The following is a 15,975-nucleotide window of genomic DNA, read 5'->3' as shown; positions in this document are numbered from 1 at the left end:
AAAACTCACTTTCAGAAGAGAGGACCAAGAATTTGTTCACCATCTTGCAATCAAGTGAACATGTAAAAAGGATTAGACTAGTTGGAAAATGTGCCTTGAAAGAGCAGAGTGCAAGCTATGAGCTACATTTATTATGCAAACTTGTGTAGCTGTGAAAAACAGTCCAACTACAATGCAGTTTATTTCTGCACTGCAAATGTGAGAAATGTGAAAGCACCATGGAAAAGAAAGAAAGTGCTGTATTAATTTATGGTAACAGTTCCTGAAATAAAATATGGCACTAGAGTAATAGTTTTTATGACTCGGCAATAAAAGTTAACAGAGCCAACAATGGTTTTTGTTTAATAATTCTCTTCCGACTCTACAGACATAATTCTGCCTTCACCTTCATCACACTTTCATATGGTTTTAACAGGGGACACACCTCCTCTTCTAAGAATCTCTGTACCTGTCAAAGAGGAAAGCAAATGCAAGACAGAAGAAAATGTTAAAATTTGAGAAATCTGAGAATCCTTTTCTCAATGTCACTTCATAACACAGAGACTTACTTGGACAAACTTTTATGCCACCGCTGAACTTCTATTTTTCTCAACTCCCTGCAGAAATCTCTCCCTAAACACAGGCAGTTTGCCCCAGCAGGCTGCTGCTCACCCCGCCCCTCCGCCCAAACCAGCCAGCTGTATCCTTTCAGTTGGTCTCACCATTCTCCACCCATTACCAAAGCTAAAACCATCATGCTCCTTCCTTCCTCCCCCTTCAACCAGCTTCCAAGTGACTAACTTACCTTAACAGCCCTCGGACCTGTGCCCTGTGTGCACCTATCTACCCCAGCCTCAGCTCAAAGCCCTCGTCACCAGCTGCTCACCCGCTGCAGCAGCCTCCTTATTGGTCTTCTCACCTCCAGTGTAAGTCCTTCAAATCCAGCACATCAGAGTGTCTCAAATATAAATGATAGGTTTCCATCCGTCTTCTACATTAATCCTAGCTACTCTGGGGGCACCTGACAATCTGGCAACTCTCTCCCATGTTGGACATCCATGCATCTGTCGTCTCTTCACCTCCTGGTGTTCCCTACAAGTAACTCCTACTTGTCCTTAAGATTCAGCTCAGATATCATGTCTTCTGAGAAGTCTTTTCCAACTTCTACTACCCTAGGGTTGTCTCTTTTGTGATGCTAAAAAAGGTGTGCTTCCCTCAATTCTTGCATGAACTTGGTATCACACTGACCTTATTTACAAGCCTTTACCGTTAAGTTTTGAGTTCCCTGAAGATAAGCATTATCTATTCATCTTTAAAGCACCAGAATTAAATACAGCACCCAAACACAATCTGAGCACCTAGTCTGCACTCAATAAATGTTTTTGAATTAGCCCTTGTAATCTTCAAAAGGCCATGAGGAGAAGTGACAAATGTTTGCTGAATACTTACTGTGCACCAAGCTAGGCCTTTCAGTCTATCCCATCGGCCAGTAAAAGCAGGAAGTCAAGACTGAACCCGGAGCTGCTACTGTGCTGTGCTTAGTTGCTCAGTCGTGTCCAACTCTTTGTGACCCCATGGACTGTAGCCTGGCAGGCTCCTCTGTCCATGGGGATTTTCCAGGCAAGAATATTGGAGTGGGTTTGTATGCCCTCCTCCAGGGGATCTTCCCAACCCAGGGATGGAACCCAGGTCTCCCGCATTGCAAGTGGATTTTTTACTGTCTGAGCCACCAGGGAAGCCCAAGAATACTGGAGTGGGTAGCCTCTCCCTTCTCCAAGGGAACTTCCTGACCCAGGAATCCAACTGGGGTCTCCTGCATTGCAGGTGAAGTCTTCACCAACTGAGTTACCCAGGAAGCCTGAACCCAGAGCTACCTGACAGTAAAACCCAATCTTTGTCCATTACACCACAGGCTCCAGACCAAAGCAGAATTCAGAGAAATCCTCAGGGAGAAATGAACTTAAGGCATTCTCAAAATAACCAAATTTTTAAGTTTTAGATTGCCCTGTGGCTCAGCTGGTAAAGAATCGCCTGCAATGCAGGAGACCTGGGTTCAACCCCTGGGTTGGGAAGATCCCCTGGAGAAGGGAAAGGCTACCCCCTCCAGTATTTTGGCCTGGAGAACTCCATGGACTGTTTTGTCCATGGGGTTGCAAAGAATCGGCCATAAATGAGCGACTTTCACTTTAAGTTTTAGGCAGTAACCTGCCCTGAATTCTAACTAGCCCCATTCTCCTCATACCTCCTATGAAGCAGAAACAGACTGTACTCCAGGCTCTGCAGCCCAGCGGTGTAAACAGAGCGTGTTTGGGGAGGACTGCAGCCCCATGGAAACGTTCTGATGCTTACCTGCTGGGATGCACGGCCGGTGAAAGAAGAAGGATCCAGCAAATGGTCCAACTGGGAGTGGATTGGACTGAAGTAGGCATCAGCCTGGATGCGTTCGATGAGGTCATTGTCACCCCCTTCCTGCTTGACCACGGCAGCTGCCTGCTGCGAGAGCACTCTGATTTTCTCGTGGCAATCCTGGGAAGACAGGAGGCACTGGGGTCTCACTAACAGCAGGCGTTTGAACGTCAATGCTGTTTATGGCTGGTGCTACAAAGGCCTCTTCTAAAGCTTCATGAACCATCTGCTCTTATGTCCTGCCCAGTTCCTGGCATTTCCCATGGAAACTAAGACCTAATTTCTTCACTGAAAGCAGACTTTTTCTACAAGTGATTGAGCAAGTCAATTTTTAATTAACTGATTTCACCACCATCACCCTCCAAAGATAAGCCTGTTCTACGACAGTCTGTTGTCACTGTTCTGCACCAATACCATGACTGAATGGAAGGACAGAAACACCTTCATCCACCCTTCTTCAGGGAGGAGAGCAGGACCAAAGGTGCAGTACTTTCAATTTATGCAGGAGCACAAGGGGCTACACACCTGGCGGTTACCCCCGGCTTTCACCATGGCCATAATGATGTTCTCTGTGGCCATGAAAGGCAGCTCCTGCCGGATGCGCCGCTCAATTACCTGGAAGAGTGAAGCGCCAAGAAGGATGCCTCAGGTTACAAAGTCATACGCACAGTAAGACATAAACTATGACCAAAATCACGCACAGTGGGGACGTGTTCCCCCATGTCCACGAAGAAAGAGGGTAGAAGAATTTGTCTTATTCTATACTGTATTTTTTAAAGTGAAAGTGAAGTCGCTCAGTCGTGTCCGACTCTTTGCGATCCCATGGACTGTAGTCTACTAGGCTTCTCTGTCCATGGGATTTTCCAGGCAAGAGTACTGGAGTAGATTGCCATTTCCTTCTCCAGGGGATCTTCCTGGCCCAGGGATCGAACCCAGGTCTCCTGCATTGCAGGCAGACGCTTTACCCTCTGAGCCACCAGGGAAGTCTTCTCATACTCCAGAGTATTATTTTGGTTTTAAAAAGGGATACTGACTTCATCAGAAAAATTCCTCAAACCTCAAGTTTGCTCCAGTTCGGGGCCTGACTTCAGGAGCTGAGTACAGAATGGAAACAAACCCATCCGCCTCAGGTACCTACAAACGGGCCAGTGGAACAGTCTACCCCGCCAGCCACAGCAGAGCTGATGACTCAGACTGGCAGACAGTTTTCAGCCAATTCAAAGTACTGCTTCCTCCCTGGTCTATAAACCGGTCTGCGAACTCCACAGACTTGTTCCCGAGAGCTTGTGTCACAACGTGGAGAGTAAGCTCTGGCTGGGAAGCGCTCCTCCAACACGTCCACTCCAGAGCACAAGGTCCCACTCTCTGCCACCCCCTCCACCCCTTCAGAGAAGCCTCTTACTTTGGGGTATACCACCAATCCTTCAGAAATGTTCTGCAACGTATTCAGTACAGTATCTGCAGTGAGAAACGCCTCCGCCAAACAGATACGTCTAGAAAAACAAACAGCCAATTCAGTTATTGCTTAAAACAAATAACGATTTCCGTGAAACGCAGGGTGTGTCTCAAGGAGCTGCCCTACTGACGTCTCATGCCAGATGTGCCTCTTGGACAATTCCCTTCAACAGCCTCAATATCCTGATGACCCTTGAATCTACCACCTCTTGCCCAGACCACCTGCCTAGGCGGCAGGCCATACACCTATTTGGGGAGTCCCACCCGGCTCATCGGTAGGTTCCGCAAGCCCAGGACCTAATGCAGATGCTTCTCCACTGCCTCCTGCTCTGTTCCTCACCCTGCTCCTCCGCTCCTGTAGCTCCTGCCTCAGGAAAGGGCACCAGCACCCCATCACCATCTAAACCCCCACTCCAGCCAACTGCCCAGGCCAGTCCCCGTGACATCAATTTAGATCCACATCCTCTCCAGTCACACCGGCACCATGCCAGCATGGGCGTGGGTTTTTAAAGCAGTCTCCTAACTTGTTCTGACCAGCATCCTGTCTTATAACTGATTCTCCAAACTGTTGCAGGGTGTTTTAGTGGGCACAGCTGACTAGGTCACAGTTTGCTAAAATACAGCCAATGGCTGACTTCCAAATGAGTTCACATGTTTTATTTCCATAAATCCTGGATTATGAACACAATCCAGAGAGTTGGCTTTAACTACTGATCATTTCCTCTCAAGAAATTCCAGCAGAATACAAGCAAATGAGAGTGAATCTGCTTTCAAATAAGTATATACATAAAGTAGAGAGTCACGTGCATGCTGGTGCCTTATTAGTAACTACTAATTACTCCTGAACCATCTTGGACCTAATCAAGAGGTCACTGTGCCAAGATACCACAGCTGACACCACCTGCCATGAGAACAACATCTACCCTCGTTTTCAGGGCCCAGAAGGCCCTTCATAAACCGGCTACTTTCCACGAGCATTCCCACCTCATTTCTTGCCACGGACTTCATCCTCCAGGGCTACCTGACTCCAGTAACTAACTCTCCAAATCGTTCTTTCTCCTGCCTTTGTGCTTTATACGTGCTTCCAATTTCATTTCACATGATAAACGCCTAGATTTCTTCAGTCTACGGCATTGCCTCCTTGTGAAGCTTCCCTCAACTCCTCCCAACCCCCGCCTTTGCCCCCGCAAGGATACCCTGTACATATTCTAACACGCATCACACTGTACCATGTTCCTGCCTCCCTGTTAAGACTCCAGGCTCCTACAGACAAGGAGGGAATACAGGGATGCCCTGTGGTCCTGTTGCTCCCAGGCCCTCTGTGCCCTCCGACAACTTGCTGTGTGTGCTGCCCCTTTCACTGACCGGTTGGCACTGTCATCGAGTGTGCGTTCAAACCACTGCACAGATGCCGTCTGCAAGGGGTCCAAGACGAGGGTCATCAGGTGCCGGGCCAGGCTGCAGCACCGCTCTGAGCGCATAGGGTTCCGCTTGTATGGCATTGCACTTGAGCCTGCCCGTGTAAAGGACAAGAAGCAAAGGCAGGAAGACCTCAGGGGACAGTGGCGAGGCCGAGCAGGCTGCTGGCTGAACTGCTCACATGTGCCCACAAACCCGCTGCATCTCGCGGTGTTCCCAGGTCTCCACACGACACTCACCGATCTGCTGTTTTTCAAAGGGCTCCTCCATCTCCTTGAGGTTTGCCAGGAGTCGTATGTCCGTACAAATCTGAGGGAAGCGGGGGCACAAGTGTCACCCACATTATCAGTACTTGGGGGTTCCAGGCAGGGGCTAGACTGAAGGAGGAGGTGAGCTCTTCAGGTGCTGCCACCGAGCTGACCGTCAGCATGGGAATGTTCTGGTGAAACACCGCTTAAGATATCACGAGCAGACCATGGCAAGATGAACTTAAGAAGAATGCTGGAACCAATCCTTTTTCACACACCTTCACTTAAGAGGCTCCCCTGACAGACCCAAACTACTAACAGTGCTATCTGACACCTCTTGAGAGCACCATGAAGTCGGAGCCTGAGGCTGGGGGTCAGTCTGTGGTGCCGACTACCCACCGCTGCCTCCACTTACCTTGTGCACCGATGCCCCCAAGCTAGCCAGCACAGAGAGCACCTCAATATCTACTTTTCGTGTATAGGTCTGCCCTGTGATGATAAAAGCCCTAGAAATAAATAGAAAAGAGCTTTAAGTGAAAATATTTCAAAATATAACTGTGTCAGACGAGTGAGCCAACGCAGACCCTAAGCAAAGGCTTGGCCTCACTGAGGTATTAAGCTGCACTCAGCCCAGGACTGCACTGCTTAGTGGCTCCAGGAAGAAACTGCACTTCCCACCCCACTTGTTACTAAACCCAAGCGGCCACCCTGAGCCAAGGAGGAAACATTCCAGCAAGCCTCTGTTCTGCTGCAGCCCAGTGAAGTGCCTGAAACAAGGAGCCAACGTGGGGGGTTGGGGGGGTGAGGGGTGAGGGACGACTTCCCTTGTGGTCCACTGGCTAAGACTCTGTGCTCCCAATCCAGGGGGCCAGGTTGGATCCCTGGTCAGGGAACCAGATCCCACATACCACAGTTAAGAGTTCACATGACTCAAGTAAGACCCATCGCAGCCAAATAAAGAAAGAAAGAAATATTTTACATAAAAACAACAGCAAAAACAAGGAACCACAGGGGAGCCTGGGGGCCCCTGAAGCAAAAAGACAGACTGAGACCAACCTGTCAGAGGCCTTTAGTAAAAACAAAACCACAACAACACAGGTAAGGCTATTCTCCTGAACTCACAACTAAACAGCTCCTTTTTTTCTGAAAAATTATAAGGAATATAATAGAATCCAGGAAAGAAAACCACACCAGAGATAGAAGGAAATGGGTGGAAAGACACAGAAAAGGAAAAAAAAAAAAAAGAACAGCTAAGGCCAAATCTGGAGGGATATTGCCTTTTATTACCTAACAGGGAGGCAGACACTTTCCCCACTCACCTACCTCTTGAATCCTGCCTTTTCTGTCACCATCTTGTCAAGCTGTTCTACCTTGGGAAGAAAAGACATCCCCATAGAAATCCAGGCATGTCTAGTATGAAAACATCTTGACACGTCATCCTGCTCAGGTTTATGCCTTCAATACCTTTCCAGTTGAGACTGTACCCACCCCAAGATCCATCGCTCCCACCATCCTGGGGGTCAGCTTTGTTTCTGGCGCTCCCACTGTTGGGTCTGTCTCACCCAGGTCACTCTCTAAGCACACCTTTTGGTCATCTCCCTCGAAGAGCTGCAGGAAGCTGGCCTGGGTGCCAGTGGTACCCTTCACGCCTCGGAAGCGCAGCTCATCCCGGACACGCTTCAGGTTCTGGAGATCCATGCACAGATCCTGAATCCAGAGACAGCAACGTTTCCCAACTGTGGTCAGCTGAGCAGGCCTGAACACAACCCAAGGAGAACACACAGAAGTCTCAAACCAATGACTTGTTTCATAAAACCTTCGTTGCTTCTTCTAATAATCACTGTTACCCCTGGGAAGGGAAAGAATTAAAGTGAAGACATACAAGAGCTAAAAAACTTAAGCCAACACTAGTTAAGCAGATTCAATGTCATTTATAAATATTCAAAGGTTATAAAACTAAAGGGCCACTAGCATAGCTCTTGCTTCATCATCAAGAGGCACTATAAGGGCAGAGACAATGTCTGCTTTGTCCCTAGATCTTGGCAAGAAATACACACATAACAAACACTTGCCAAGCATCTAATGTGTTGCTGGTATTGGAAATACAACAAAGAACAGAACAGACCAAGTCCCTGTCTAGTGGAGCTCATACTGTAGTGTAAAAAAATAAACAAACAAGATAACCGCTCATTTAAAAAATGCTATCAGAAAGTAAAACGAGGACACTGGAGACTGTGGCTCTAGACCGGCAGGAAAGAAAGGACTTTGGAAAGAGTCAAGACCCGATGAAGACCGAGCTGAGCCGCAGAGAACAGCCTGGAAACACGCACAATCAGACGACTCTAACTGAACGGCTAATGGCTTTGTCTTCAGTCTAAATCAAAGCCAGCCCACAGCAGGTCTGTTTATAACATAAAATGTGATTATGAATAAACTATAGTAAAGCCAGAGTTCTAACAGATTACCTAGCCTTCTCTATTAGGCGAATGATGCTGACAGCTGGCAACAGGAAGGTAGCCCACTAAGAATGTTCAAAGCAGACACACAGTCCCAAATTAATCTTTAGGTAGTTTTCCTTAAATAGATTACTGGTATAATAAAGAAAAGAAATCTGCATGGACCTATTCACAGCAGCCTTACACATAACAGCAACAGAGTGGAAACAATCCAAATGTCCAGCAGATAAACAGATAAAAGGTGAACAGATAGAAGGTAGCATATCCATATAATGGTATGTTATTTGGCTGTAAAAGACATTAAGTAATGACACATGCTACAGCATGGATGAACACTGGAAACGCTCTGTTAAGTGAAATGAAGCCAGTCACAAGGAGATGAGTACTACATGATTCTACTTGATTGAAGTGTTCAAGAGACAAGTCCACAAACAGAAAACAGATTTGTGGTTGCCAGGAGGGAGGGAATGGGGAGATGGGAGGGACTGCTAAAGGGTCTTTTGAGGGCGGGGTGATGGAAATATTCTGAAATTACACACTGGTAATGACTGCATAAACTCTCTAAATATACAAAAATTGGGTGAATTTTATGGTATATCAGTTGTATCTCAATAAAGCTGTTTCTTTTTAATTGCAGGTACTGATCCGTTTTGAGTTGAGATCTATGCATCAATACCATTTTCTGAATTCCTAACACCTGCTAACTGCGGCAACAGACACCTCTCATTCCGCCATCCCTAAAGGAATACTGGAATGGCTGTATTCCCTGAACACTCTCTAGCAGATGCCGAAGAAGAGTCACAACACAGGTGATGCCAGGTGTGGAGGGAGAAAGCACAGAAGGCAACCTTTGTCATGGCTCAGCCACACACACAGAGCAGCAACCCCCTCACATGAACAAATTCTTCTGGTTTCTGCAACCAATAATGTAGGCCCTAATTTTAAGGAAGATTAAATTAAACTCAATAGGCTTTCCTAAGTTACAGGAGATGATATCCTTGTTGCCATAGCAATACCTACCCCATCAAAACATAAGGCAGATGCCAATACACCACGACTCAAATATCATCACTTGAAACCTGCCACTAGCAATTCAAAAATGACATCATCAGCTTTAAAAAAGGGTTTTACTTGGTAATCATAAAAATGCTTGCACATTAAAAAAAAAAAGCCAAAGTAGTCAGTATTTACATCTTGGTGCACCTTCCAATCTTTGTACAGTTTACATGCTGTCTTTTCCCCACATTGACCTACATGCATTCCCATGTCTTACTAATCTAACAAGCATCATTTTCCTGGCTGTGTATTATTTTAACCTATGTATATACTACAGTCTTATTTAATTATTCTCTTATTCTTGGACATTTATAGATTGTTTCCAAGGCTACCATCATAAATAATATTATAACAATGATCTTTGTACATACAGCTTTTTCCATAATTTGGATTACCTGCATTAAATACTCAAGAATGGAATCACTGAATCAAGAACACTTTCTTGAGAGGCAGAGTGGAAACACAGGGGCACAAGGCTGGGAGAGCCCCTCTCCTTCCCACTCACACCACAGGAAGGTACCCACCTAAACTCTGGTCCTTCATAGTTACCCCAACTAGCTGTTTGTTATCCTGACCTGGAGAACCACCTGGGTTGATTCTACCAACCAGCACTGATTCCTGGAGTGGGAAAGGAAGGATCAGGCCCTGTGACCTAAATAGGATCTGCTTTCCAACTTCCTCCCTATCACTAAAAGATTTCCCTGTAGGCAAAGGGGATATCAGAAGTGTTAGAGTATTAACAGCAACAACAAAAAGAGAATACTTTCTGAATACGTATCTGCATACGTGGTTTTCAGTGAAACGAACCATTCGATTTACTCTCTCAGCAGTACAGCTTTCAAGGTAGGTATCAGGTTCATTCCTCATAGGCATCCCAAGTGCTTATATTTTGAGTTTTCCTAACCTCAAGGTTACCATGGAGAAGGGAGAACTGAAAGAATAAATGGAAGCTGGATGCCCATAAGTAAGCCCAATTCCCAAGAGGTAACCCTCTCACTTACTGGAAATGTGTGAAACCTAAGGTGGGGAGATCGGCTCGTTCCTTGGCAAAGTCGGCAAGCCGAGAGATCACCCTGGCAAGCTGCAAGGAAGACGGTGTGGGAGAAAGAGTGAATTCAGGCTGAGCACAGCATAAACACGAACTGAACTTGGAGACAAATTCATCTACAATTACACTTCAGCTCACAGAAGGCAGAGGCCACATTTTTTCACCTTTGTATCTTAAAGTATCAAACAACGTTCAAAAACTGAGCTGACTACCTAAAATGCCACAAATTATTTCTGCATAGTTTTAACACCACTGGCACGCTCATGAAGAAGAACAGACCAAATCAGAATCTGACCCACACATTCCAGCAACATGCTGCTGGTTACACTTCCCTCACTTTAAAAGCACTAACTCATACAGTGTTTTAACTCAAGAAGAGACAATTAGTTCTAGAGATCAGATCTAGGATCATTCATCTGAGTACACAGTAACTTATTTAGATCTATTCTGTGCTGATTTATTCAAGGTGGTACCCATCTCCTGTCACAGGGAATCTTAGGACTGGCAGGAAATTTGTCAACTTCTTACCTTTGGCAAAAGCAGGTCAAATGCATTTCTGAGAATAATCAGGTCCTGCAAGGAAAAATGCAGTCATCTTACATTAATCAGCTTTGCCCAAACGTTATGACCTAACACTTTACGGCCGTCACATCTGGGTTTCTTAACTAGTTGCCTATCTTACTTTCAGCAATACACTGTGCAAGTCAGAAGCTGCTAACAGAACTCTTCTGATTACTGCCTTAAAAGCCTACCAACTGAGAGAGCAGTACTGCTAGGATCTATAAGTACAAAGCCTTTATACTTATAACGCCCTATTTATGGGGTATCTAACTTAACTGGAAAATGATAAGGGGCAGCCCTGTCATGAATATGACAAAGATGTCCAGGTCAACAGGGTTTCTATTTCCTGGACAATAGCATTTGAGTTTCTGAGAAGACTCCACAGGGCACATTCCATTAGTTTCTGCTCCCTTTTCTTTCCATGTCTGTCATTGCTAACAACAAAAAAGGCATGAACTAAAGGATCTAGGTTTAGGAAATTTAACGCTGTTCTTGGGGGAGTGAGATGATGTAAGTGTTGCAAGCAACTCCAACACATGCTTGAGACGGTAACTGTTGAGCCCAGCTACACGCTGGATACTTTAAAAAAGCATACTCCAAGTTAGAGGACTGCTCTTCTCTCATTATCTGACTAATTATACACAGATGCCTTTAATTACGTACCACTTTAGACAAAAAAAAGCTATGTGGGGGCAACTTAAAAACTACTGGCTTCTTTCTGAACTGGAAGTGTATCTGGAAACTAACTTCTAGTTCCCCAGGTACACTGTGACTAGGGCAGAGGTTTGGAGTCATTGTACCTAGGTCCGTATCCTTTCCAAGAAGGGCAAATTCTTCAGCCTCTTTAAGTTTCCTCATCTGTGGAGGTGGGGATTATAAAGCCAGAGCCAAAGACTTTATATTCTGAATCCATTTACATGAAATTTCAAGAAAAGACACAACTATAGACACAAAAGGCAGGTCTCAGCAGTTGTTTGGGACTGGAAGCAGGAGTGGGGACTGATGGCAAACAAGCAAGACAGACCGTCTTGGGATGAGGGGTGTGTTCTAAAACTAGTGTGTGGTGAGGCTGAATGTTGCATAAATTTATTAAAGCTCAGTGAACTATCCATGTAAAATGGGTGAATTTATGGTATTAAATTATACCTTAATAAAGTTATTTAAAAATGGAAACAACAGCATCTATTATGCCTGTTGTGATGAAAAAGTGAATACATATTAAGTGCTCACCTAGTAAACTCTTAGGCAAATGCCTGCTTGTTACTTTTTCATGTTTGACTATGAGACACTTTTGCTAGTTAAAGGATTTAAGAATTATAATGTAATTACCTTTTCTTTTCAGAAGTCACAGCGAAGAGTTATAAAGGACTTTGGAAAGAAAATCCCTTTGGAAAAGTACTTTGGCCACTAAAATGGTAAGGTCTCAAGCTATGTCCAGTATACTGATGTATATAGGCAGTATCTGTACACCATTTTAGGGAGGTCATTAGGGGCTTACAGTTTAGACTGGAAGGATACCAAAAGCAGAAACTTCCTGAGCACTGAGATCCTAAGACCTATGGAGACACTTTCAAAAATGGACAAAATCTATTAAAATGTATAAATGCATTATAAAGCCTGAGTCCTAGTGGACACAGAACAGCATGGGCTCCTACTGTATTGTCTCCCACATAGCAGGAGGTGGCGCCAAGATGGATAATGCCAGCAGCTTTGGGGCAGCAGTGGGCAAACGTGTGCACGTGGGCCATCACATCATGTCGTAACTGCTTCTCCTCTTCAGCTGCCATCTTGAAGTCGATGTTGTCCAGGTTAGATTTCATCTCCTGGATTTGTTCCTCTGTGACAGGCAAACCCAGTGTCTGCAGAACAGGCAAAATAAAATGAAATAACTTCTTATGTCACATCATTTGATGGGAATGACAGTAAAAAACAACACTGATTCATGTCAGTGTTTATGCCCTACCTTCCAATTCTTAAACTAAAATTTGGGGCAGTTAAACTAAAAGGACATGGGGAGGAAGAGACAACTATCTTTTTAAAAATTTTGGCTGCGCTGGGCCTTTGTTGTGGCATGTGGGCCCTTTTTGAGGGCACGGGCTCAGTAGTTGCAGTGCTTAAGCTTAGTTGCCCTGCTGCCTGTGGGATCTTACCTCCCTGACCAGGGATTGAACCTGCATCTCCTGCAGTGGAAGGTGGATTCTTACCCATTGGACCACCACGGAAGTCCCCAGGAAGCTTTCTAAATGAATCATGGCAAGTTATATTCTAAGTAAACTCCAATATACACAACAATGTAGTCCTGATTTCTACTCCTTCTGCCCCAACATCTCTGCTTACTCCCTCACAGGTTCTGGTCTCCTGGCTCAAATGCCATCTCCTCAGAGAGGCTTTCCTGACATCAATATGAAACACCCTTCTTCGGTGTCACTCGCTATCCCTTTAACCTGGTTTTATTTAGAGCACTTACTGCCATATGACATTTTTACACATCTTTTAGCCTGTCTCTCCTCTCTAGAATGTATAGACTCCCTGAAAGGAGAGCTTTGTGGTATTTATTGCTTAGGCTCTTTAGTGCTCGGCTCTTAAGTGCCCAGAGTGTGGGATCCCGGCCACAGCTTTATATCTTATCTAGATGGATTTAGTCAGAGAAACCGAAATTAGCAACGCTGTTAGTAGCTCTGCCAACAAATTATGTGCAGCCAATTCAGTGCAACTGAAAGCAATTCCAGGAGATATTAATGAGAAAATAAACACATCAACATCTTACATTCATCCATCACTGAATAAAATCAGGCTGACAAAAAACAGCTGGCAGCCCACTGGCAGCTCAGAACCCTGGAGCCAAGTGCTAAATATGTACACTTAGCCAAGTGCTAAATATGTGAATTTTACCCAAACCTCACTTCAAAGTCCCAAGGCCTGGTCCTGAGAAGGAGCTCACATCTTAAGACCTATCTAGTCAGATGTGGCTATTTACATTTAAACTAGTAAAAATTCAGTTCCTTAGTCACACTACATCTGGCCAAGCTGCCTTGGATCTTTGAGCGAAGACATCGTAGGGCTCCTCCCAAAACAGAACAGCAGGGGGCAGTGTGGTCAAACTGCTTCCTCCCCAAGCAACGCATCCTCAAAATCCAAGGCGGACGAATTTTCTGCGCTTGCCCTAGTTTCTCATTCCTCAAGTTTTTTAACTATTAAATTATTATGTACTTCATGCTGTTCATTTTGACACCCTAGCTAATAGATAATACAGACTCAGGAGATATCAAAATTGGATGCATTTCAGGCACTGCGTAGACTGGGCAGAGGAAAGGATACATACTGACTCTACATTTCAATTCCAGCTTGAAGTTCTTACAAGCTATGCTGACTGGCACCAGCCTCATCTACACGGAATACCAAGTAAAACAGAAAACAGAGTAGATGCTGCTGCTGCTGCTGCTAAGTCGCTTCAGTCCTGTCTGACTCTGTGCGACCCCGTAGGTAACAAACCACAACACACTTCGTGTCCTGATCTACTATTATTGTTATTCGAGCTCTGTTTATGAAATCTGTGCCTTCATTTTATCCTCTGTAAAACAGGAATCACATGCTTATAAAGAATTGTTTTGAGAATTAGTAAATTAATTTTTAAGGTCTTCAAACTGCTGAGCACACATAGCAGGCACTGTAGAAATGTCTGCTAGCATTAAAAAGATTTTTTTTATTGGAGTATAGTTTCTTTAAAAGAATATGTTAGTTTCAGGTGAAAAGCAAAATCAATCAGTTATCATATATCCATCCACTTTTTTAGATTCTTTTCCTATATAAGCCATTACAGAGTATTGTGTCTGCTAGTGTCATGTACTACTTTATTTCCTGAGCAAGGTGATAGGAAGGGTGTAAAATTTAGGAAGAAAGTTTCCTGTTCGGGGACCCTATACCTTGGTCCTAGGTAGGTACTCAGATTGTTTCTGAGGTTACTAAATGTCATTTCGGAGAGGACTGCCATCTTGCTTGTGTGGCATTTTCCTCGGAAACTTTATAGCTCTCTGGATCACTCTCATGCTTCCTTCAGCGCTTCTGTGAAGATCCTTCTGGGGCTATTTCTGAAACCGCTCGGCAGAATACCTCTACATGAAGCTCTCAGAACCCATAACTCGCATCTAATAACCTGCTACCCTGATTCTCTCTCCCCAGAGACAAAAAAAGGCAGTCTAGTGAAGAAGAAAAAATGGCCCAGGAAATGTGTATTTTGCAGTGACAGGTCTCTGACTACACAGAGGCATGTGGAGGGCGAGGTGGCTGGGCGTTCAGTTAGGCTTTGCATGGTCACGGGTTCACACCGGGTTCCTTTATTTATAGGAGAGTGCTAACTCGCTTCAGTCATTTCCGACTCTTGGCGACTCCATGGACTGTATAGCCCGCTAGGCTCCTCTCTCCATCGGATTCTCTAGGCAAGAATACTGGAGTGGGTTGTCATAATGGTTAGAAGCAAATATCTCACTGGCACATCATCGAGGCTTGGTCTTCTCTCCTATAACGTGGGAAACCGCGCCCTAGTTTGCAAAGTCTTTCTGGGTTAACCGGGTAAAGATGTGTACAGAAGCGAGCACAACCGCACAGAAGGAGCACTCGGCGGTGCACTCCTACAGGAACCGCCAAGACTTACTCCCGGAAACGGTAACTGCACTTCACCGTCCATCTCCAACCCTCCACCATTAAAACGTGTGAGGTAACAGGTGGCGACTGCTGGGCCTCCTGCCCTGGCCTTCCTGGGGCCGTTCCTCCGGAAAGGGAACACCTGGCCGAAAATAGTGGGGCAGCTGCCTGGGGAGGCTCAGCCCGAGCACCAAGTCCCAGCCTGGCACGTGCAGGGCGGGGCCCGCCTCCAGGTGCGTTACCTGCTCGGCCTCCGCCAGCCATAGCCAGAGCTGCCGCCAGGTCCGGAATTTGTACTTGTCGCTAAACAGGAAGCACATCTCCGGGCTGGCATAACGGGAAGCAAGCGGCGAGCGATAGCTATCGTACCCACAGGCCGCCTCCCGCCCGCCACAGTCGCCCCCTGCGGCCATCCCGGACTCTGGACCCCGCCGGAGCTGACAGGGTCAGCGAGGGCGGAAGCGGAAGTCTGTGGGCGGGACTTCCTCCACTTGGTTCCACCCCTGGGGTTTCCGGGAGACCAGAGCCTTCAGGGCTGCTGGGTTTAGGCTCTTCGCTGCTGAGGGTTAAAGCGTTTCTCTTCGTTTTACGAGAAACGTGGTCAGTGCTTCACAAGTTACCTCCGCAGCTCTGCGTTTCAGTTTTCTCATCCGAAAAAAGGTACATTAAGACCCGCCTTTAGGATTGCTCTGAGGACATCAGATTG

General features: G+C 45.7%; 1 protein-coding gene across 3 annotated transcripts; it reads right to left on the bottom strand.

Annotated features, from left to right (window-relative positions):
* Positions 1-361: 361 nt before the first annotated feature.
* Positions 362-15,699, bottom strand: ADSL (adenylosuccinate lyase). 3 transcript variants are annotated; one of them, XM_068970548.1, is made up of 13 exons: positions 15,512-15,699; positions 12,284-12,487; positions 10,596-10,640; positions 10,021-10,100; positions 7,092-7,263; positions 6,831-6,877; positions 5,923-6,013; positions 5,499-5,568; positions 5,206-5,353; positions 3,788-3,878; positions 2,911-3,000; positions 2,329-2,505; positions 362-448 (listed from the first exon to the last, which is right to left on the bottom strand). In XM_068970548.1, the coding sequence occupies exons 1-13, from the start codon at positions 15,680-15,682 to the stop codon at positions 362-364; spliced, it is 1,473 nt and encodes a 490-aa protein (XP_068826649.1). In that variant the 5' UTR covers positions 15,683-15,699. The 3 variants fall into 3 exon arrangements, with proteins under 3 accessions (XP_068826649.1, XP_068826652.1, XP_068826650.1); XM_068970551.1 differs by lacking the exon at positions 2,329-2,505; XM_068970549.1 differs by lacking the exon at positions 10,596-10,640.
* Positions 15,700-15,975: the final 276 nt, after the last annotated feature.

Source organism: Capricornis sumatraensis, chromosome 4, assembly GCF_032405125.1.
Source record: "Capricornis sumatraensis isolate serow.1 chromosome 4, serow.2, whole genome shotgun sequence".
NCBI lineage: Eukaryota > Metazoa > Chordata > Mammalia > Artiodactyla > Bovidae > Capricornis > Capricornis sumatraensis.
Note: the sequence above shows the minus strand (reverse complement) of the source record. Positions and strands in the feature narration are given on the sequence as shown.